At 33.4% G+C, this 26195-nt stretch overlaps 1 protein-coding gene and 2 non-coding genes across 3 annotated transcripts in view; 1 reads left to right on the top strand and 2 right to left on the bottom strand.

Annotated features, from left to right (window-relative positions):
- Positions 1–8464: 8464 nt before the first annotated feature.
- Positions 8465–26195, bottom strand: part of LOC130452415 (bromodomain adjacent to zinc finger domain protein 2B-like) — a 118993-nt gene continuing 101262 nt past the window's right edge. The window contains exon 4 of the mRNA XM_056791690.1: positions 8465–8745. Within this exon, the coding sequence (XP_056647668.1) occupies positions 8465–8745 (281 nt within the window). The remainder of the gene's footprint in view (positions 8746–26195) is intronic.
- Positions 17965–18036, top strand: Trnad-guc (transfer RNA aspartic acid (anticodon GUC)). The gene has a single exon. It is a non-coding gene; the product is annotated as a tRNA-Asp (tRNA).
- Trnat-agu (transfer RNA threonine (anticodon AGU)) lies at positions 18652–18725 on the bottom strand. Its single transcript has one exon. It is a non-coding gene; the product is annotated as a tRNA-Thr (tRNA).

Raw genomic sequence — 26195 nt, forward strand, 5'->3', positions numbered from 1 at the left:
TTGTATATTGAACTTTTTTTAGGGTTGATCGAAGGTTCTGGGAAACAGATTTGTCTACATAAATTAAGTAAACTAGTTGCATGCCATGGAAGTAGAGGATTATTCAGTAAGACTGTCTTACGATCGTTGGTTTCTAGATAAACCACGAGTTGATAATATATGTATAGCTATACATTTTATCGAGTTATGATGGGTCCACACGATACAGACTTCCATAAAATTCTATAGAATTTTGTCTGTGCAAACTAGATAGTACAGACAAATGTCGGTTTGATCCAAAAGTCGGAGCATGCATGTAAGTCTGTGTATTTATCGTAGCTAAGCAATTTAAATTGTATTTTTGAACGAAAAGTCTGTACAGACATTCTATTCAAATATTTAGGTAAAATTTTTTACTCCGACTTCATAGTCTGTACAGATATCTGTACGAACAAAAGTCTGTATCGTGTGGACCCACTATTAATCAAAGAGTACCTTTTTGTTAAAAAATGATTGAAAAAAACCATATTTTCTATCTTTAGACAGTACAGTTTGTCCCTGTAAAAGTTGCAGAATGTTAACCATTGAGTATATACAACCTCAAATACCTATAACCTATAGCCTAATGACACAAAAATGTATTCGCATTATGAATTTGTTCTCACCGACTAAACAAAATATATTTTTCAACGACGCTGTGTGTGTCGCGATTCAGCTAGCAGCCGACGTCGAGACTAAAACACCCCATTTGAATGCATAGTTGTCCGTCAGTCAGGGTGACATAACGGCGGTACGGGTTCGACCCTCCCTTTCTTCCAATTCGCCTATAAATTGTCATAAAACCGTCAGATCGTCTGATTTGACAGCTGGGGGTAATTAAAGAGTGAATTTATGTGAGCATCGCCACCCGCATCTAGATGCCGATGCCGAAGCGTTGCGACGCTAAACACAGCTACCTAAGATAATATTCGATTCCTTCGAGGGATCGTTTTCATCTTGTCTTTCACTCGTTTTGTGTATGTCTTTCTGCCTTATTTTTCTGTACGGCTTCTACTACTAGTTTAACTGCATTGACGTACAACTAAGAAACAGGCTTATAATTGCAATTAAATTTGGTAAAATTATCAATTGATCATAAAACGTGAGAAATCTATGTATGTAAGAGAGCAACTGGTCCTTATCAGCAATAAACTAAACCAGGTGCGATTGAAGGTCATCTAATTGACGTCGATTAAAGTCGAATCACATCGATTCTTATATATTTGGGTGTATTGGCGTTTGCTTTTGTCAGATATACATCAGATACATACAGATTTACATCAATTGAAGTTAATTGAGGTCGATTGTTACTTTATATCGCTTTATATCGAAAAGAATTCTGCAAACTTCGAAATAAGTGCTAATCGAATGGTGCCAGATCAGGGCTGTATGAGGAATGTGGCAACACTTCCCAGCCAAGCTACAATACTTTCTCACGAGCTGCTAAAGATGTGTGAGGCTTTGAATTATCACTAAACCTTTCCGATTTGACAATTCTGGCCGTTTTACTTTGATTGCTTCATCCAGTTTTATTAATTGTTGACCGTAAACATCAGAATTGATCGTTTGATTCCTTGGAAGCAGCTCAAAGAACACAACACCATTGTAATCTCACCAAACTGACTAGTTGAGTTTTTTTTGTTGTTTTTCAGGTTTCGATGTTGTTCATCGTGTTTGCTCTATGATCGTTATTGAGCTAATTTACTATACAGGATCTATTTTTCATTACCAGTGATGATTCTTTTCAAAAAAGGGTCGTTTTCATTTCGATTAAAGTGCATATCGCAAATGTTAATCCTTTGTGTTAAATGATTTTCTTTAAATTCGTTAGTACCCTCTTCACAAATTCTCGAACAGTTATATGACGATCATCTTCAATTTGGTCATCATCAACTTCAGTAGGCAAACCAGAACGCTGTTCATCTTTGAAGGAAAAATTTCCATAACGGAATTTTTTATACCAATTCTGACACGTGCACTCTATTAAGCAATCAGCACCATAAACTTGACATATTTCTTTGTGAGCCGCAATAGTTTCTTTTTCTTTATGGAAATAAAAAAGTAAAATATGCCGAAAATGTTCGTTTCTGCATTCCATTTGAAATTAACCCATAACTAATATAAATAAAAATCACGCACTACTTGCTTCTAAAGTTAAGTGACCAGTATAACGTGACAAACGGCAAAGTACGGCATTAACATAAGTTATTCACAAAATAAAGTAACGGTCTCTATCAGTAAAAAGCGAAAGTACTTAGTTGCCAATAGAACTGTTAATACGTTAATGTACACATTATCTAGGGAATCTGCAAATCAAGTTTCAAATTTCACAAATTACTTATCGGTTACTTGTATTGAATTAATGAACCCCCAAAAATACCGCATTAGCAAATCAGTACGAATCAGAAAATAGAAATCCGGTGGTCACTGAACATCGGATAGGGAACGGGGTGTGTGTGCTGCTTTTCGAGCTGTTGGTATCCGGTCACGTCATTCATATCTGGATAATGTCTTGTCGGTTGGATATTGGATGTGTTAATACTGGTGTCCGACAAGCCATAAACACAAGACGGGACTTGCAGATGGCGCTTCTCTATCTCTATCTTTCCTTTTCAAACGATAGTTACAGTTTCTAAATGGTGAATGGGTAACGCAGAAGATTAAACTGTTGAAAATATTACTACTAATACGATGACGGTCTTCTCATTTGTCTTTTATTCCTCGACGGAACCATGCAGTTGTGTCAATATTTTTGTTGTGCCTCCTATTTTTTTCGCCAGTCGTCTTCTTTTGATGTATGCCACAGGGAGGGAATCTATGTTCATTTTTCTATAGCTATTTTTACGATTTTTTCTTGATGACGTATATCTAGTATGAATAACTATGATACTAATTTTTATTCACGTCATTCAAAACAGTCTTAGGTCTTTTAGGCCCATAGTATGGAAGTTATTCCCTTCCCCGTTTTCCCATTTTTTGCTTTCGTTTTCCAGTCTTTTAGGTCTCTCTGCGTACAATCTTTTCCTTGGTCTTATTTTTTTTCTTGTTCTTCTTTGTCCTCAATTTTTTTGTTGCTCTAAAATCAGATACTCTATTATTTTGAATCTTATTATTTTGATTAGTTTTTACCTCCTATTATCATTCTGAGTATTTATCTTTCCCACACATCTAATTTCTCTTCTTTTGCTTTATTAAGAATCCATATTTCGCCTTCGTAGCTCACTTTTGGTCTTTCTGAAGCTCCTAATTTTTCACTTATCTTCGTTATCTTCGCTTCACGCTTCACCACAAGATCTAAACTTTGAACTTGTTCTAATCTCTTTGGTTTTACTTCATTCAGTTCTATTGACTTCGATTTAATCTCGTTGACTCGTAGATTCACTGTCTCTGCCGTTTCTATGAAGGCTCTGTAGATTTCCTAAAGCTTGTTTTCCGATGTTGAAAGTAACACTACATAGTCTGCGTATACCAGTAGTTGCGTTGTTTTTGTTTTTAATGTCCCTGTTCGTTTCAAACCAATTTCACGTACTATCCATTCTGATACTATATTGCACAGCATAGTGGATAACGAATCTCCCTGATTTAATCCTGTGGTGGTCTGGAAACATTTTGATATTTTTTGGTTTGCCTTTATCTTCGTTTTTGTATGTTTGAATGTCATTTTCATAAGACTTGTTAGCTTTTTTGGAATCCTAAGATCGTTTGTAATGCTGTACAAGTAGTTTCTATTCACACAGTACTAACAATATAGTGAATAGAAAAAACTTAGTTGATGATCGTTACCTTTTGATAATTGGAATCGGATTAGGATTCCTCGACCGGTCACTAGTTACGGCCTGATTACGCGTCGCGTGATGTCCGATCGTAAAAGGACGGCCGAACTGTCCTTTCTGGATATTCCGGGATATTCCCGGAACGAGTTTTCGGGATGATTGAAGTTTGGGGACGTGTAATTTGACTCATAAATTTGTCTGTATTTTCCTGGATTAGGTACACGGTCGGAACTTTGTTGTAATGGAGTCGTTTACTGTTTTGGGAAGCTAAATAAAGATGGAAGGGAAATAATGATTATAACTTTGGGTAGTTGTTTCGGGGTGTTCATTTGCTTAATTTTATGTATAAATGCTTGGTAGAGTTAGTATACGTTACATTCTGCTAAATGTTTACCGTTTCATTAATTTGTGGATAATTTATTCATAACAACGTATCTAGTTTGATAAAAATATACGTTCATATTATTTTGGACAAAAAAATGGAACTTCTCGCATAATGACGCGGTGATACAAGGATACTGATGAAATTACTAACAATATTTCCAAATTATTACAAAAATAAAACTAGAATAAGGATTATTTGTTGTTCAACGAAGTCTCTTACTTGTCGAATGAAAAAACTTCTTGTATGTTATACAAATAGTTTTTGATACATAAAAAAGTGAAAATTATGCTCTAGCTGATTTATTAATTGAAAAAATTTTAATAGATATGAGTAAATATGTCTTTGAAGATTCCTTTCCTTCACTTTTTTACCTGATAAACAGAGAATCTGAGTGTAGAATAGAGGAAACGTGAGCGTGTGAAGTGATGACTCACGTTTCATCCATACTTATGAAACGCGAAAAATTCAGTTTTATTTCTATGAAACTTTGCGGTTGTAGATCAAACGGATGCATGAGGTAGCAATTCAAATTTTTATTCATTAATTTTGGCCATTATCCCATGCGCATTCCAAAAAACCGACGCCATGACCTTGTTTGCAGATGGAACAATCTTTGCCTTCTTTGGAATAAGTTTTCCCTTTCAATCCATTGTTTTGATTGTTCTTTTGTTTTGGGTATGAAGTGATAGATCCCGTTCCATCCATGGTTATGAACCGGTGCAAAAATTGGGATTTATTTCTATGAAGCATCGCAAAACACTCGATGGAAACATCTTCACGACTCTGTTTTTGTTCCATTCCATATCCGTTTCTCATATCCAAATTTTCAGTGTACTGCACTTTTTGAAATGCCTACTATGTCTGCTAACTCGCGCACTTTATTCAACATTTAAGGAGTCGTTACCTCATTTGGTTGACAACTACGATGCTGGTCTTCGCAGATCGTATGGCCTCGTTTAAACTCTGCTACCGAATATTTTACTGTTGATAACGAAGGACCTGTCTCACCCAGAGTAGTTCAGTTTTTATATAGGTTGGGCTAGAGCCTTTCAAATAAAAGTATAACAATGACTAATTTTTTCCATGTTCACTATTGCTGGCTACCAAGCAAATACTAAACAACGTAGCATCTTCAAACTGTATAAATTGTGTAATTTCTAATACAGTGATATTTTCCAAGCAATTATCGCCATCTCTTGGTCAGATCAGGTAATTCGTGGTATGGTAAAACTGATCAAGATTGTTCAGTTGTTTGAACTACTCATGACTCAAAAACTTTATATACCAAGCTTAAATGAGTAAATCCGGTTTTATCGACTAATCTATAAGCTTAAGTGTTAAAAATTAGAATTAAATTTAATTGAGCTGTTAAAAAAATTCAAACAAAATTCGCGGCAACAGACAAGGAGTTAAATTTTGTTTTGAGTGTTACTTTCTAATACAGTAATTTTCAAGCAACTACAGCCATCTCTAGGTCAGGTCAGGTACTTCTTGGACAATCATGGTATAGTAAAAATTATCAGGATTGTTGAATCAAAGTCTGTTTGAACTACTCATAATAAATCAAAAACTTTATATTCTAAGCTTAACTCAGTAAATACGGTTTTTATCGATTAATATATAAAATTAAATGTTAAAATTAAAAAATAAAGCTAAATAAGCTAACAAATCCAAAGACATTATCAATTACAAAATTCCCGGCAAGGAGTTAAATTTTGATTTGAGTGTTATAAATATCGAAACAAAAGAGAAAGTAATGTTGCTATTTTATTTTCTTGATTCGAATGCAAAAATGAATTACTATCGATTTTTGAAAAACTGAAGTGCTGATAGATGTTTTGTAATTTTCCTTTTGCTGGGAGAATAGGAGTAGCAATCCATGTAAGTTCATGGTTTAATTTTTTGTCAGACAATCAGAAACAGTCGCCAACGCCGAAAATATAATTAGTTTCCATACAGCAATTAAGCAATAAGCATTATTACGACAAAGAAAAAAATTTATTGAATAACGAAAAATTTTACCGTTTACTCTCAACTACCGCTTCAGTTTTGCTTCTCAATTAATTCGTAGGTATAAAGAAGTTATTAGGAAACAATTTGGTATCAACATCACCCCGTCACGGGTAGATTTTTGATTATAAAGGCAGTAAGGGTATCGGTGTGTACAGAAAGTCTGCATCAGCACCATTCCGCTCCATAAAAGCCATAAACTAATCAAAGTGTATGATAAATCACATAACATAAATAAAATAAATGGCGTTTGCAATTGGCGTGAGTTATTATTCCATCTCTCCCAGTAACTATATCAAAATGGATAGCTGTTCAGCGTTCACATTAACAGCGTACCACACTAGCTCGGCTTTTTAAACTCTGCGGATTTATAATGAAATTCCGGTAATATTTCATCAGTCTCTATCGGCAGACGTACGATATAATGTTGTTCATTGAATAATTACATTATTAGCTTAAATTCATGAATATAACTTATAATTACTTATTACTGAAAAGTAAGATGCAAATAGTCAACCTGAAGACTTCTTAATGGTCCAGAAAAAATTCACTTTTCCAGCTCTTAGACCTTTTTTATATGGTTTTGTTGATTGATTTTAGATCACTTTATCGAAATATGATTTGATACTGATATTAAAAGTCTGTTTAAACAAGAAAAATTATTTTTTCCTAGTTTTCACATCTCGAAAATATGTAGCAATCAAATTATAAGTTTTGATGTTTTAGTTTATGTTTTTATAAAAATTCTTTGTATTTAATTTCATGTCAAGAATTTTTGAATCTTTATAATTATATATACAGTGGAATCTCTATAACTCGAAGAATACGCAAAAAAATTCGAGTTTTCGACTTACACAGGCGCGATTTCTAAGTATATTTTTAGATTTATGGAGTCAAGTTTAAATAACAATTTAACTTAATTTTTATAATATACATATATTCTTTACATATTAAAACAAATTATAGTTCTTCTAATATCAATTGCAGATTATAAAAACCCTTGCCGACAATTTTGTTTGATCTACCATAGGAGTAGATACCTCATTTTACAAATTTATTATTTTTATGAATACTTTTAAAAATATTCGTCTTATGTATCTTATGCGAGAGAGTATTCGTTAAAAGGCAATCGAATCATTATAAATTGGATGGCATTTCGATAAATGCACTTAATTGTAGTCTTAATTGGAAAAAAATCATTATTATACCTCGTTAACTTTTTACAACTGAATATTAAATTATAAAACGTAAATAGACGAGTAAAATGTACTTGCCTGTAAGGGAGTTTGGTTTAAACAGGGTACCAGACGTGAACTCTTTTAGTGCCCCATTCGTCTATTAGAACTTCGGTAGTCTTTTAACTTTAATCTTGTCGCCCGAACTATCTTTGACGATTCGGTTATTGCCAGCCGTTAATTCAGTTTTTTGTGTTTAAAACCACATGCTGACAAAATTTGACACCATGTTTCTAAACTGGTATAATTGTATTCTGCTACCTTTTGCTGTATTACTACTAATGTCGCCTATTCTCCTTATATAAACTATAAATTGTATAAAATAAGTATAAAATCTTGAGTAGCTTTGTCAATTGATTTCAGTTTTTCTTTTCATGTTTTTCGGTTTTGTGAATTATCCACAGCCTTTTGTGACTACCCGCTAAATGGAAAATTTATTTACTCTAGTTAATTCAGCAATTCTTATTAGGATTGCATTATCAAATTGGTGAATATTTTCCTTTTTTAAACATTCAATATATTTAAAATAACTTGTTGTGTTTGTATATCTTTATTATTAAATTCCTACCTGTCTTTATTCTCACTACACTGTGCAATTTCATTGTCTTCATTCGTCCATGGTTTAAAGAATAGCATATTTGAATAAATTTATGAATTAAATGAATCCCATCAAGCCACGCCACTGCTTATCGCAGACTATCTAGTAGGAAATTGTGTACATACGGCTTCGGACAATAGAAATGCATTTATGTTTTCGTTTCGATGTTTTCATTGGTAAACAGTGTAGATGAAGAGTCCACGTGGACTGACGGTTTGTTAGATTTTCACCGAATTTTATACGGGGAGTAAACATTATTTTTCATTTCTTAATTTGGTATGAGTGCCGCGCGTATTTATGAAATATTAATTGTTCCTCGCATTACTGTCTTCTTCAATTGATAATGGAAGAACTATACTTATTAGAGAAGTAAAGTGTACATTAAAAAAATTCGTTATTTTCAGATTTTTTATCAATTTTTTCTAGCTCAAACAATGAACTGATATCAGCAAAAGCTCGTAGTGTTATTTGCTATTGGTGGTTCAAAACTTGTCGGATCAGTATAATCAACGTCATTTTTATTAATGTTATCGTCATCCATATTCTGATTAACTATGTCGATGATTTCAGCATCAGTTAGTGTTCCAGTAGTAGCTAGACGTTCATCACTTGTCACATAATCTTCAAATTGCACTTCTATGTTTTGAATTTTATTCCATTCAGCCACTACACTCATGTCCGGTGCAAGAGGTTCTTCCGATTTCTTGTGGCATCGAAAATCCACAACTTTTTAAGCAATTTGATATTGTAGTTTTAGATACACTATCTAAGCCTTGTATATCATCCTAATTGCATGTAATACATTAATAGATAAAGCTGGCTGTTGTTCCATATTTGTTATTCTAACAACTTCCTTTCTGTAAACGGATTTGAACTTTTTTATTATTCCTTTATCTAACGGCTGTAACTGGCTGAAAAAATTTAACTTTCTCTGCTTTCAATGGCGAAATTTTGTTGTGAGCTCTATAAATATATGCTGTTTTTTTTAATCGTATTGATGATCATTTAGACTATTTTCTAGATATTAAGGTGTTTGCCCCATGTAGACAGCTTGGTACTTGATATATAATATTACTTCTTTGGTTTTTGGGTGTTTTAGATTTGAGTTTAGTAAAATATTATGTTCATTATTATTTATTGAATTTTATTCAATGAGCGTTGTTGTTTATCGGGCATCACATTCTGTGTTATCACTTTATGCATTGGCAGCCATTCTTTCTATTGTTTTATGATGTTTGATGTATGATCCATATACATTAATATTAATAATCTTATTTTCATTTTCGATCACGATACACACATTGTTTTGCAATAAAACGGTGTATCTCTTAAGCAACGTTATTCCCTTTAAGCATAGTTAGTGAAGTTGTAGATCATGTGTCATCTTCAAACAATGGCTGCCATTGGTGCGCCTTCTGCTTATAATTGTGTTTATACGGGCGTGTATGTCGTAAAGTAAAACAATTACTATAGTCGCTTTAGGCCCAATAATTTACCGCTCTATCGGTAATAACAGTCCCCGCAAATAGTTTCGACGATCTTAAAGCTTTAAGAGGTACTTAGAGCAACTGTTGCGAAGCCGATTAAGGATGATTTGGAATGTTTAAGATATGGATTTGGGTTTATTTTGATTTATGGAAGTACACATACATTGGATAAATAGAATTATACGGTTTGGAATAGCCAAACAGTATAAATTCGTTGATAAATAAAGGTGTGTTCAGAAAAACGTTCGAACGATTTACAGTGGCAGTGGCCTATACTTTCATATTTTAAAAAACGCCCCTGTATAGCAGGTATTCTATTTTTTGGACTCTTCAAAAAATTCCAGACATAATTCACGTAATTGACGTAACGGGAATAACTGACCATACTATAGGGTTGAATTTGACGAGAGCTTTGTTTAATGTGTTGGTTTTAGGGAATTTTTGAATAGAACGTGTATTTATTGATGAAATCAGTGCTTTTAAAGACTTTTACTTCAATACATCATCAACTTATAAACAAAAAATGGCTGCTCAAATCACAAGCACAGGAGATTTTTATAAATTTTATCGAATATTTCGAGATGGAAAAAACTATCAGCCCAACACTTCGATTAAAACTAAAAACATGGATGGTACCCGAGGGAACCAAAATGGCAGTACGAAATACTTTATGTCATGGCTGCTACTTAAGCTTTGAGATATGGCAACACTGATGTAAATATGTAAAATCTGACAGAAAATATAAATGTCTTGTATGAATATTTGACTGACAGAAAGATTTGTTTGCATTAGATACTGCATAATTTAACAATCGCTCAAAAAAGCTCATGTTATTTGATGCAAAGAAATGGTGAAAAAATTTTTCGTGCACGAAGCACACCTATTTTTTTGGAATAACTGTACATGTTGTCGCCGTTATATTAGAGTAACGTAGAACGGTCATTCCTAAATGGTACACCAGCTTTTTTTTACCAGAAGTGTTCCGAAAAATTAGAGAAATCAATCGGATAGTACGATTAGAGCTCTCACACATCAGTTCAAAAAAAAAAAAACGTTTTTGAACAGTCAAAGCGTCTAATTGATGGGTCACCCGTCGTACATCCTTGTTTGGCACCCAATGATTTCTTATTCCCGCAGATCAAAAATAAATTCAACGTTTTTTCTTCATCTAACTCTGCAGAGGAGTAATTCCTATATCAGTGCCAACTCCCGCAAGTCTTCATCCTACTACATCTAAAGAAGCGGTTGATGTGTTCAAATCAGATGTAGTTCAATGTAGTTTGATCATAGAGGCACTGAGTTTTGACATTTCACAAATTTCCAGAGAAAAGGCAGAGATGAAATACACGTAGACATAAAAAATCGAATACAGAAAATGTTAAACGCTTCATTTTAAAATATATGCCCATATAAATTAATTATTACAAGAAAGGAAAAAACGAGACGACATACGAAATGCTTCATTAACCGAAGTGAACTTCTAAAATATCGAAAAGGACGAGCATTTAAAAAGCCAGGGATTACACCCTCAGGTGAGATTAAAGTAAATTTATTCTTTCGGCGAGTCATCAATTAGTTGGCCCCTTTTTTCCATTGAACTGGGAGACATTAAATGTGCGGCGTTTTGCTAAAAATTTTCTTGAAACATCTGATAACAATTTGTAGAAATTACGTTTTTTAAATTTTTAAAACTACGTCATTTTATTACTATTACTATTTTATACAGCGTGTCGCATGTAATAGGAATAAATCCCACAAATTTTGAATGTATATTTATTCATGAAAAATCGAGAAAAATGGGGTATCGGATGAGTCCAAATAAATATGTATATACAGAGTATCTCTTATAAGAATCGACACAAAGCAGAAGTCTATAGGGGAGCTCAAAATATGACGATTGGGGGCAATTTATCTTCATTATAAATTTCATCCCCGAGGAAATATTTGTCCTCAAAGTAAAGTTCAAAATTTAAGAAAAATAAAATTTCTTCGCGACCCTTCATCTCAAAAATACTAAATTTAGTACACTAATTATAATAGCACTAGGTAATGGTAAGTAGAAGACGATAGAACAATTTTAGGGGGTTGACTTGAAGTGAAATAACCTTGAAATTTCAGAGAAGTTTGTTGTACCTCAGTTTATTAAAAATTGCATGTTATTTGGCTTCAAAATAAGGCCCAATATCACAAAAAAAATGATTCTTTCGCAACCATTCATCCCAAAAATAACAATTTTAGTACACTGATTATTAATGGCACTAGGTAATGGTGAATAGAAGACGATAGAACCCTTTTAGGGGGGCTGATTAAAGGTGACATAACCATGAAATTTCAGAGAAGTTTTTTATTTATCAGTTTATAAAAAAATTTTTTCATATCGTGGATAATTTGATTCTTAAACTTTTTTAACTCTTGTAATTTTAGTTAATTTGAAAAGAATATGATTTGCATATAGCGTTGGGTATGAATTTCATTGATCGATAAACAATTAATAATTTTGTATAAAAAATACTTAAAATGATCACCATTTTCTTTTACAAAATGTCGACAATGGCCACTAATTGATGATCATTTTTTATTACACTGTAATTTGTCTGATTCATCAATTGTTCTCGGGAATTGACTCTCTCGTTCTACAAAGAAACTAATCACACCTATTGAGGTGCGGTGAGCGAGGAGGCCAATCTTGAAGACAATTATTACCTCATCCAATCCACATTGACACTAAATTGAAGTGCTGCTCCATTATGCATAAACCAATGTTCCAATCTCGATGGTGATAGCAAATCCGGAAGAGTATTTTGGAGAAACTCTAAATAAGTTCTGCCAGTTAGCCGGTTTAGAAAGACAACTGGTATAGTTAACTAATGATCGATTTGAAGCTGATCCAAACACCGATCTAAAACTCACGTTGGATATGTCGCAGAGTTGTTGATTTTTTATCTGTTCATGTTAGCTATGTTGATTTGTAATACCCATACGAGTAATGTGAGTCTCATCAGTGAAAATAATTTTATTTTGAAAGTGAATATCTTGATGTAAATTAAATCGACAAAAATTTACTCGCTGAACTAAGACTTGATATAAGAACTCTCGTACTTTTTGGATATGACATGGATGGTGTAAATTACGTCTATTAACTCGGTGTATAGAAAATTCTGATATGCCACTCTATATAGATAAAGTTCTAGATCATCCAGTACCTTTAAATAGGAAACCAAAAAAATTATAAACTCTTATACGAATTTATAAGTTTATTTATGGCCTAATCCTTCTTAATAAATTGATAACTAACGGGGGCTATAAAATAGGAGAGCGCTCAAGTGGATTCACATCGAGAAAATCATGTTTTGAGTATCTGTTTTCTCTGAAACAATTGCTTGATAAAATTCAGAAGAGATTTATTCGACTAATGACCAGAAACTTAGATAAACAGCTTAGATAAATGGAAAGAGTGCTGACTTGACTATGTTTTACCTACACTACCACGGTTGATGCCCTTCCAAGCTGTCAAACATATTCTCCTCCTACAACAATATTTGAAAAACCTACTCGAGCGGCAGACGTAACTTATGAACATCGAGTTCGCCTGCAGACGTCCATAAAGTCAATTTACAGGGAATCTTTTCCTTAGTTCTAGCCTGTGTAATCAGCTACCAAGGCAAGTCTTTCCTGAATACTAAAATCTACAGGAGTTCAAGATCAATATACACAGGCATCTCCACACGACAGACACTTGAATATGAGACTTGTGTGCAGAGGCTTGTCCTGCAAAAATAAAATACCTTTGGATAGCTCTCCGCGTCTTTTCCCTTTAATTTTTTCCTGTACAGTGGTCAGTAATGTCGAATAGTAATCTCCAGTTATTGTTCTACGATTATCCAAAAAATCAATCATGATTACTCCATGGCAATCCCAAAAAACTAAAGCAAGAACTTTTCTAGCAGATTTTTGGACACGAACCTTCTTAGGTCTTGGAGAACCAGAGTGTCGCCATTCCATCGATTGTTGCTTTATTTCTGGATCGTAGAAATGTACCCAAGTCTCATCCATAGTAACAATTCGTTTTAAGAAGTCTAAATCGTTTCAAATCGAGCACAGATCGAACGCGATGCTTCTACCCTTGCATGCTTTTGGTTAACATTCAAACATTTAGGAATCCATTTTGCAGCAATTTTTCTCATGTCCAAATTGACGTGAACTATATGATGAATGCGTTCATATGAAATATTCAATGGCTCAGATATCCGTTTTAGCCCAATTCGACGGTCTGATAAAATTATGTCATGAACTGCATCGATATTTTCGGGGACTGACACAGAAACTGGCCTTCCCGATCGGTCATGATCTTCAATAGAAAATTTACCCCTTTTGAAGCTTGCAGTGCAATTTTTCACGGCTGCATACGAAAGACATTAATCACCAAGGGTATTTAGCATATCTTCGTAAATCTGCTTAACTCTTAACCCTTTTAAATACAAGTACTTGATAATTTCTCGATACTCTAATTTTTCGATTTTCATAATTTCGGTGAACATCTTTTTTCTTTTAATTTATTGCGTAACTCTGGTTTACTTTTTTGTTGCTATAGTAACACAATATTTTGTTTATGCATGGAACTGATCTAGGCTAACTAGACATCAATACATCCTCGTATATATGAATGTAGTTCTTCAGGAATGGAAGCGATTGTTTGTTGAAGGTCGCTCGCCGTTTCAATTTTCATCGATTTTGATCAACTTAGTTCAATGTTTGAGCTTAAAGTGGAAATATGTACCTACGAAATAACAAACACGTCATTGACATGTAAGAAGGCATTGAGATTATTATCAAGTAAATACAAAATAATGTTACAAATATTTGCTCTTATTTTAGCTTAAAAAAACAGTTTTCTTGCAATCTTAAATCTTTTGAAATCTACAATTTTCAGAACCGAGGAATATTCAAACACCCTCAACCTCTCGCTTCAACATCCAAGAACATCAAGATTAGAAAAATGAGGTGAGCAGATGTTTGGGTCCTAATCTGTTCAAAAGTATTGAAGCCAACCAAACGAAACATGTTGCTTTAACGGCACCGCGTTTTTCACTCGTTTGAACACTCATCACTAAGTACTGCTGGTTTATATTTCAAAAAGGCGTTAGACAATCTGTCAATGCAGAACTTTGTAATCAATGGAATGCAGCGGGATGTATTATACTTATTCTGATTGCTAAAACATTTTCTTAGTGCCAAACAGATGATGATGATGTCCAAAATACCATCTCCAGATATTTTGCTTAACAACTAATTGATATTTATCGATCTGGCGTTGAAAATTTGCACACAATATGAGATGAGACGATAACGAAAGTTCGTTTGAATTTAATCGAAGAAATCTACGTTACTTTCCGATCCCCCATTGTACATACATACATCGCCAAGCTTTTTACTCTTTTTTCTGTATATATGAACGTAACTTTTTATCGCAAATGTTGCCGCGTCTGAAAGATAACGATAATGGAAGTTGAAAGGTGTCGATCAAAATAAAAAGAAAAGTCGTCACGTTCTCCGCCTATGGTTTCTCTTCTACACACAAGTTGAATGAGAGTTTACGACATGACGGCCATTATTGGAGGACGACCCGAAGCTATATGGTAAGACTTTTCTCGGATACGATACAAACTGTCAAATCAACCGGTGATGGACAACTGTCCTACGTGGTTGGAATCACATCGAAATTTGATACTGTGCCGATTGGAAAACTTTCCGCCTTTATCTTTTAAAGGGAGGTTGAATGGAATATAATTTTGATGCAGGCTTAATTACATAGGCCAACAAAATGAAAAAGGGCTGAAAATTTAACAAGTTTAAATGTTTACAATGTACTAAGGTCTATCAAAGTTTATTTTGAAATACAAATGAGTCTTTTAGGGCTAAAATAGAAATACATGAATGCAATTATAGAAAAAACTCCACATACTAAGTTATCGGAATACTGAACTACAAAATCAATAAGCAACAAGCATCAAGAAGCAGACATACATCTAACACAATAAGACATGAGCAACAGATCATTATTTAAACAGCACAAAATCTATAGAAACGATGTTTTTTGGTTGACAGGTTGGCAAAGATTGCAAAGGAAGAAAAACCGAATACACCCCGATAATCAGGATGACCACTTACAAGATGGTATGAAAGCTGGTCATCATCATCCGAGCTGCTGCTAGGTAACCATTCAAGCAAACACAGTACTAAATCTTAACGTACGATGAAGAAGATATTAAGTTGAAGAATCGTGTCTAAGTTGGAATGTCTGAAACCGTTGGTGATTTCATATTGAACACACTGTTTACACTACAACAGTCTCTGTAGATGATTAGTTGGTTATCGAAACGAGCGTCAGACGAAGTATTCGTATTTTTTCTGTTTAGTTTAGTTCTGTTTAGTAGAATATCTGTTAGTTGTCCACTCAATCAGACTACTTGTTAAATATATACTGAGGAAGAGTTTCCAGCCTAGACTGGATAGTAAATATTTGTAAATTGATCTAAAAAAACTATTGAATTAGTTATTACAATCATATATTTGATTAAGGACCAGTCAAATAAATTGGTGGAATGTGCAAAAGACAAATTCGTACCATCAACTCGAAGGTTGACTCGCTGATTTCGGGTTTCCCATCTGACCATCAGTCGAGAATTAAAGAGAAATGGAGTTAAACATCGGGAAAGGAAAAAATGTCCAAAATATACTAGAGATCAGTTGTGCAGAATTCCGATATTCATATTATCACATTTATTATACATTATTATTATATATTATACACGTATGGTATAGAAAAATGTCTCAATAACAAGTTTTGGTCTGGCGTGCCATATTCGAAGCAGGCTTTTTATGTCGGGCATGCGAGGGTTGAGGCGTTCGTTGCACATATTTATACAGGGAGAAGTCTTCCAAAACTGGTTGTATTTATCAATAGACATCATCACAATGACGAAATAATATTTGGCCGGATCTAGTCATTACGTCAGTATAACCAGAGATTGGTTAGACGCTCACGACATACCAGTTGTACCGAAAGAAGATAATCCTCCAAATGTTCCCCAGGCTTGTTTGGAGAGTTTGGAAAGTTTGGAACAACACCTTTAACAATCATGTTGTCCAGCATATGATGCAATGTGTTAAGCAAAAATTACGCGCAAAAATGGCCCTTCAAGATTAATCAAACTGTATTTCTTGTTAAGTGTATGTTAAGAAAAATGCTGAATAAATGAATTTTGAAGATTTGAGTCGGGTTTAACGTTCATTCCAGTTTACCACGCCGTATGACATATTATTGATAATATTCACCCCTTTTAATGGCCGTACACATATTTACCCCCTTATAAAATGTATATTTGTTATGAATTATGATAACATTAACAGTTTATATTGCTTTAGTACAATACACCTACCTGCGTAGATAAGTCCGTCAGTTGCTTCGAATTGGAATTCAAAATGGTAATCATTTTGAAATTATGCTCGAATTTATAGGTTAATATACAGCCGGGGTGTTAAAAATTGTTTTGTTGTCTATTAAAGGATTGAAAACGTTCACCACTAATAAATAACTTAGGTACAATTTGATCAACCTGGTATAAAAAGAATAATAAATACAATAATAATAGTTTTATTACTGCAGAAACGAAAATAGAAGGGACGAATTAGACACACAAAGTCGGAAGTTCAGGAAAAAGAAAGGCTACAAGTAGGAATTACTTCAGATTAATTAAAAGACAAAGAGTGTAGTACCAAGGTATTGTGTTTGAAATGTGAAACGATGATAAATGATCAATACAAATTAATCTTTCTATTGGCGTTTCTTCCCCGTATCCCATCGTTGTATATAATTAATGATATTATAGATCAGTCTCAACATTCTATAACAACATCAAAATATAATTTTGTATAAACCTGCAAAATAAATAAGTTCCAAGAGAAAAGCTTTTAGTAAAACATTAATGTTTTTACGTTAATAATCTTGTGTCCATTAGTGGGCAGTGGTTACTAATTTAGTTATAAATCTTCATGACAGCTTTTCAGAAATGCCCTTCATAGTACATTATATTTTAATATGTATTTATACATAAGGATTTTTAGTGGTCGTTAAAATTTTAATAACCTAAACTTTACGAGCAACTATTGACTTTTGGGCAATTATTAACAAGTTATTGGATGTTTGTGGTATTTGTTTATTATTTAATATAAAAATGTAATCGTGTAAAATTTTTTTTAATGAAATAATTGGCACCATGGCTACATTTATTTTAAACACAATTTCAATATTTACTATAATTTATCTTCTGTTTCAAAATCTAATTTTCAATCAGAAGCGACCTAAAATCATAACAATTTTTTAACAAAAAATATGAATCTTGTCAAATATTACCAGGAAATACTATTTTATAGAGCAATGTCAAATCAATTGTAAGTGTCCTCGGTAGTATAGTGGTCAGTATCCCCGCCTGTCACGCGGGAGACCGGGGTTCGATTCCCCGCCGGGGAGAGGAGTCATGCTTTTTCTTAATTTTTTAATTTTGACATTTATTTGGAGAAGAAATTATTTAATGACAAATAAACACTAATTTTTATACAAATTCACCCAAAAATCACTTGAATAAGTTTAAAAATTAATTTTCGTGCTTCATAAACTAAAAAATGATAATGACGACTTTGAGTGGAATGGGAAAATTCTAAGGTTACAATGTAAAATAGCAAATTGTGTCACCGCAAGGACCTTTTTTGGAACTGGGTCAACACTGACAGCTGACAACTTTTGAAATTTTTTTTGAAATTTTCGTGACTTCAAGTCAAAACATTGTATAATAATGCCATATAACTACTTTGGTAAAATAACACGATTTAATAGCAAAAAAATACTGAAAATTCTCATTTTTTCGTGTCTCTGATTACCCCTAACCCCTTAAGGATTGTTTTACACACGCTGCTACAATTTCATTCGTTTTTATAACTACCTAAAATTTTTATTTCCAGGATTTGATTGATATAAATATGTCGTGTCATTTTAGAAATAAAAAACCAAATTTTTAATAATATTTAATGAATAAAGTATTAAATTATATTAAGAATCATTTGTAGTAAAAAGAAAAAAATACACATAAGGCCCCGGCGAGATTCGAACTCGCGATCTCCTGTTTACTAGACAGGCGCTTTAACCAACTAAGCCACGGCGCCTTCGACAACCTTCAGATGTGTCATGATATGGTACGTTTATTTCAGTCACAACAACTTACAAACAAGTTTTAATACGTTGATTATCATTTTTAATGGCTCCTTCTTATTGAACAAATTAATTACAATTTTTTGTATACATATAAATTAATAAGTTAAATAATAAGTAGTGGTATATACTGTAACTTATTTGATGTTTTTTTCAATTTTTGGTGCTTTTTTGGAACCAATAGTGTGCCATATGCAATATTAGCACTACAAACATACAACTTGAGTTATTCTTAACTTTATTCTAGCTTATTCAACGTACACAATTTCTTTCATTATCAAATCTTCGAATTACATAATTTTAACCACGTTGTATCTCACAAAACCTCTGGGGGAGAGCAATAACTATATTTCATCGCTACTTACATACAACCAGAGATAACCTCAATCAAACAGAATAATTCCCTCCATCCTCTTTCCCGTTCTCTTATTCGCTCTCCTTCATAGTTATTGTAATCCCTCTAGCATCGCCCTTAATATGTGTGTATATGTAAGTACATGCATTTTGATTTATAGATAATGTTTAAGCCGAACTCTGTAGACTATAATCTTAGAACTCATAATCCTTTTCGTATTTATCTTTGCTGACTAAGGCCAAAATTACATAAAAGGTTTTAATCAAAACACAAAATGTCTAATCATGTTTGTCACTAAAACCCTTCATATTTTCTTTTACATTCTTGTCTTCACTTTGCTTGTTTGATCGTGTTAGTGAGTTAGTGAAAACGCAATCTCGCGATATACTTTTTAATTTGAATTTTGAGGCACTCAAACATTTTAAATACTTTTCAAACCTACAACGCGTACTCAAAATGAATGTATGTTTTGTTCTTAATATTTTAACTAAGTTCGAATTTCTGGAACCACCAGCACTCACAATCACACTGTCTGACGCGCGTTTTCATTTTGTTCACAATATTTGATAAACATAGACTTTATTTTCCATGTGAACATTGACATTAGTTTCACAAATACATTTTTTGAGGCTTGATAATAAGATTTTTATCATTTAACATAATTTTTATACGCTTAGAGTTGATTTTATTTAAATAATTATTAATATAATAATTAATCCAATTATTAAATACTGTATAAGTCATCACCAAAGTAATACGAAGTGGGTTAAAGAAGTATAAAAATAGCATAGTTAAAGAATACCAAGAAGGTTTTAGAATAGGGCGATTAACAGAAGCTTAGTGCTAACGCACAGAAAAACCTATGAAGCTATTGAGAAAGTAGTATTACGGAAAAAAATTAGAAATCTCATTGAAATTTTCCTTCACCATAAACTACAGTGAATTCCATATGTAGGCCACTTGTATCTTCTCCAACAGCTTGAAGGATGGAAAAAAAAAGTATCAAAACATTTTAACAAATGAAGCACTCCAAGAAGGTCCAATAAGTCTCCAAAATCAAAACTTCATCTGCAAAGCTGCATCTTCTTCGGCAACATGGAAGATGGAAAAAAAGTATCAACAAACATTTTAATAAGTGGAGAACACCAAAAATATCCAACAAGTCCCCAAAGTTAGAACATTTTGAGAGTATGGAGGATGTAAATCTTCATCTGCAATCAAAGAACATTGAGAGGATTTTATATCCAATGAAATAAAAGCATCGACACACATTTTAGCAAGTGAAGCACCCCGAGAAGATCCAATAAGTCTCCAAAATCAAAACTTGTCTCTTGCATCTTCTTCGGCAACATGGCGGATGGAAAAGAAGTACCAACAAACATTTTAATAAGTGGAGAACACCAACAATATCCAACAAGTCCCCAAAATTAAAACGTTTTGAGAGCATGGAGGATGTAAATCTTCAACAGTAACGAAAGTACATTGAGAGGATTTTATATCCAATGGAATAAAAGCATCGACGCACATTTTAGCAAGTGAAGCACCTCAAGAAGAACCAACACGTCTCCAAAATTAAAACTTGTCTCTTGCATCTTATTCGGCAGCATGGCGGATGGAAAAGAAGTATTAATAAACATTTTAATAAGTGGAGAACACCAACAATATCCAACAAGTCTCCAAAATTCAAACGTTTTGAGAGCATGGAGGATATAAATCTTCAACAGTAACGAAAGTACGTTGGGAGGATTTTATACTCAATGAAATAAGAGTATCGAAACACATTTTAGTAAGTGAAGCACCCCAAGAAGATCCAACACGTCTCCAAAATTAAAACTTGTTTCTTGATGTAGTATTATAAACATAGAAGATAGATAGAGATACGCACTAAAGTCACCACAAAAAAACTTCTTTTCTTTCTTCCATAATAGATCTATCGCCTGTTCCTTCTTCAATATCTTTCCTCATCCTACCTCTAGGTTGTAACTCCACCTCTTTCGTGGTCGACCCCTGCTCCGTGATTCAATTGAATATTTTTCCCTTTCCCTTGTTATCAGGCTATCATCTGTCATTCGACTGCGAATCTTCCTGATCCTAATCCTTTCTACTCATCTTCTAGTGTTGAGATCGAGTTAATTGTGTTGACTTGATTTATCCAGCAGATTCATCTCTATGTAGTAAGCCGGTTCTTGTTTACCTCCTTTTTTAAACATGAGCATAATTGTTTAGTATTTTACAATGTATATTAGCCACCTTATTTCACTAATTCGATATGGAGTCCATCTTGTCCGGGAAATTTTTTAAGGTATTTAAAGCTTGGTCAGAAAAATTAATACAAGAAGTCCAGTTAATGGGGAAGAAAGATCTTTAGATACATGAAAAGCAGAAAAGGACACAAATAGTTAGAGCAAAGGTGTTTAGGATACATTGAATGAGTAGGAGCAGAAGGGGAAAGAAGAAGAGGATATTGATAGGGAAGAAATAAACGAGCGATGAAAAGAAGTGAAAGACAAAAAGAAGAATAGGGAAAAATAATGAAGTCAAGGATCTAGAAGTACACTGTTAAGTAGATAATGTTCTGTTGACTACGAAAAAAATATTTAACTGTGAACAATTGCAGCATACAATGAAGCTTTTTCATATTTGATTGTTAAAAATACTGTTGTCCAATTATGCTCGTATCTTAATTTAAATACAGTTTATAGTAAACAACAATAAAAAAAGTTAAAGTTTCCACTTTATTAGATTGGTAGCAATTAATAAAAATTTGTGCAATAAATAATGATGAATCTCTTAACCTACGACCCACAAAATCTACCTTATTTTGGATATGGTCCTCTCATTCTATGAGAGATATCTTGGAACAATAAAAAACCTATTGGCAAAGAGACCTGCACCTACCTGTCGACCTTCTAGCAGGGGAAAACTTCACAACATGATAATTGAATGCGTCAATATGAGCGGAGCTAGAACAAGAGGGAATAGGAAGAGACATGGAAGAATTACTATTAGGGTAAATGGGTAGTTCACGGATTTCTTATTGACTAAGATAGCTATGCCATGCCTACTTGCCCAAAATCTTTCGAAACCATACTCCAATGTGCTAGTACAACCTGGACAGAGCCAACGAAGCAGAGCACACATTTTTCGAATACTAATGCTGGAAAAAACCAACTATACGCGAGGCTCTTCACCCTGTGAACTAAGTGATACAAAGTGAATGAAATCACAGGCTATGATTTCTCATTGACAAGATTTAGAATATGGATGGTGATAAAGGAGTTTTTTAGTGAATAGAAATCTCACACTACCGATCATAATGATCTCGATTTTTCTTATACACTAAAAACAATATACTGGTTATTATCATCGGTGAAAACTTTTTCAAACACACCACGTATATTATATTAGTTGTTACCAACTAATTATGGTAGTGAGGCTAACAAAAGTGTATCCTAAATTATTAGGAGCAGAAACCGTCGAAGTTTCAACCATAGACCCGCATCCGATTCGTGAAAATCGAGAATCTACTGGATGGTAATAATTGGAGAAGTCCGCGAATATATCATCTTCTACGGAGATTCCTCGGATATGCTTTAGCGTACGATTGTATTAGTAAGATATCTTCACTAACTCGGCTAAGAATCTAGGAGTGTCATATCGTAGATTTACTGTTCTTAACCCTTCTAGACTTTAACTCATGTCCCGACGACGATTATTGCTTTCGGTATCTACATTTCCGAACCAATAAGCAGCTGGGTCTCGAGTAATAATTCACATCATTGTGTCGCTTTTCTTTTATGATTATTTAAATAGGAACCGTGTAAATTCCATGACAAAGAAATTTATGTAGTATTATCATCCACATAATCCCTTTATAATATGTTGCGTGTTATAATATGTACCGGGTGGGCAACTAAGAACAGTCGTCCGCCATATCTCAGGAACGGATCATATAACAGCTTCAGGGAAAAAAAAATTATAACAAAAGTAGCCCAGGACAAAATAGAGAAATTATTTTCAGGATTTCAGGTCCACCACTAGAGGACGTATATTTGAAAATAGAAAATTAAAAAGCATTTTTTTCAAATTTACTCGTATAAGTGATACTTTAAACGGTGGGTTCTGTAGTGCTGGTTCTGTTTAGACGATTTTTATAAAATTGATGTTGTTCGAAAGAGCTCTTTTCCATCAATGAAAAATATATAAATTCTAAGCAATTTAGTTAGCAAGGTGAATGCTAGAGGGCGTTGTTTTATATATTTTAGATATTATGATTTCTCTAAACAAACCCAAATAGTTGCGTAAAAATTCATGTAGGTCTTTCAAAATAAACTAAATTAACCTTATAATAGTGAAAACCGCATGTTGATGGTTCTACTTGTTCGAGATTATGATTTTTTATGGACATAATATGCACTACTGGTCCGAAACAAATTCCCGTTGGATGTAGGAGATCCAACATCAAGGTCGTTGTTCTGTAAATGTGTGATGCGAGATACTAAGCGGACAAGGGTCATTTTTTTAATGATGCAGTTAATGGACATATTTAGACTTTTTTAGAAATTAATTGCATGATGGTTGCCTGGAACATTATATATTATATAATGTATGGTATTTTTTTGGTCAAATATTCCCTGATAAGTGATCTATTTATTTGATCACCCAAATCTCCAGACCTAAGTTGATTAGATTTTTATTTGTGGAGCCGAACAAAAGATCTTTCTTATACCAATAGACATGACAAGATATGATACGATTGAGAGAATATGACAGGCAATATGAAGTACGAGAACGAGAACGAGATGTATTGGTATCTAGTTAGTCTAGACCAGTTCCATGCATAAACAAAATATTGCGTTACCATACCAACGAGCAATAACTTATTAGAAGTGTCAGTGTTAAGTTTGACGTCAAAAAAGTAAACCAGAGTTACGCAATAAATTAATACAGAAAAGATGTCCATCGAAATTGTGAGAATCGAAAAATTGGAGTGGATTATCGAACCATCATCAAGCACCTGTATTAAAAATGGTTAAGAGGTAAATAGATTTACGAAGATATGCTTAACACCCTTGGTGATCAATGTCCTTCGTATGCGACCGTGAAAAATTGGACTGTAAGCTTCAAAAGAGGTAAATTTTCCATTGAAGATGATGACCGATCGGGAACGCCAGTTTCTGTGTGAGTTCCCGAAAATATCGATGCAGTTCATGAAAAAATTAAAGAGAAAAGACACGGAAAGCTATCCAAAGGTGTTTTGTTTTTCCAGGACAACGCTCCTGCACACAAATCTCATGTTGCCGTGCAAAAAATTCGTGATTTAGGGTTTTGAATTAATAGAACACCCACCCTAATCACCATCTCTTTATTCAACTGAAAAAAAGTTTTAAAGGTCGTAAATTTTCTTCCAACGAGGAGGTAATAATAGCTGTTGAGGTCTGTTTTGCAGAGCAAGAAGTACTATTTATGTAATTAGTTATTAATTTTTAGATTCCTAACATTGTTTATTTAATAATTTGTTATCATTGTTAGGGAGACCTTTTGGGACCCCCCTCTCTGCACGTAGCCTAACGTAGTCTTTTCCATGACCCCTCCCATCTGCTCGATGCTACGTGGTTTTGTTTTACAATATTTTATATTTTCGATTACATATTTATTAAGAAACAACTACAAATACGCAGATGATGTAGTACTTGTAACCTGTAGTCTTCATAGAAACGGCATAGACAGTGAATCTACGAGTCAACGAAGATACATCGAAATTCATGATAAGGAAAACACCACAAAGGAAAAGATTTTCATCTATCTCGTAATTTTAATTAGATAGAAGTTTCTCGATATAACTGAACGAAGAATGAAATATTTACATGCGATTCTCTCTATTTTAATAATGGATCTATTTCAACTTTTATGCTTATATTTAAATTTGACAAGTGAAATCACAATATCTAAAATATATGAAACAACGTCCTCTAGCATTCACTTTGCTTATTAAATTGCTTCGAATATATATATTTTTCATCGATAGATAAGATCTCTTTCAAATAACATCAAGTTTTTCAAAATTGGCTATGCAGACCCGGACTTACAGGTTTTTTTAATAACAAAGTTTCCACTCTCCCCCCCCCTCTTATTTGAAGCTTGTGGAATGGAAAAGGCAGCAGAAAATTCTATTATTATATATATTGTGTGAGTTGATATTTACACACAATGTAAGTTCCATTTTTTTCTAAAATATATTATGTAAATCGTTTCTGAGTGTTTCGTATGTCCGGAGTTAGTTATCTTGAAAAAACATTATCTCGAAAACAATTAACATATCTTAGAAAAAATCAGTTGGGGCGATAATTATGCTACTCAGTTAATTTGCTGCACTCAATTTTCACCGACGACGAGTGATTATTTTTTTTCTAATTAATACCAATTTATCGACTTTGATGCTGACACTTGTAATTCTGATTTTAGTGTAATTTCTAATTGTTAGCACCCGACCATACCACTTAGTCCCCATTATCATTAAATCACACATGAATATCCCCAACAGCTTAGCTTTTGTGTGCTGCTCTCATTATCATGGTAACCGGCTGTTGCTTGATATGTGACTATATTGTATTTACGGACAGAGGCGGGTTCACGATAATATAAGGGGGGGCTCACAACATATTATTCTAACTCTTCAGCGTAAAATAATATTTTACTTTATATTATTTCACTCCAAACATAGGGATCAGCTTATTTGTTTATGAACAGAATCTCTAAATGCGTGGTATTACGTATAATCTGTATGGTTTCGTGCATTTCATGAGTCACATGTCTTGAAATTCAGTTCAAAGTCAAACAAGGTATTCGAATTTCTGACGTGTACGTTTTTATCTCAAAAAATCTCCACCATTCACCATCAAAAGTATAAAAATAAACATAAGTTTCGTCGTCATATATCTTAAAATATAAAAATTCAGTGTCCGTGTGTATGCTCCGAATGAACTCAAAAACGAGGCAACTGATATTCCCGAAAGTTGGATATATATGTAATTTGGTCCAACTTAAATGATAGGATAGTTATTATTTA

This window comes from Diorhabda sublineata, chromosome 1 (assembly GCF_026230105.1).
Source record: "Diorhabda sublineata isolate icDioSubl1.1 chromosome 1, icDioSubl1.1, whole genome shotgun sequence".
NCBI lineage: Eukaryota > Metazoa > Arthropoda > Insecta > Coleoptera > Chrysomelidae > Diorhabda > Diorhabda sublineata.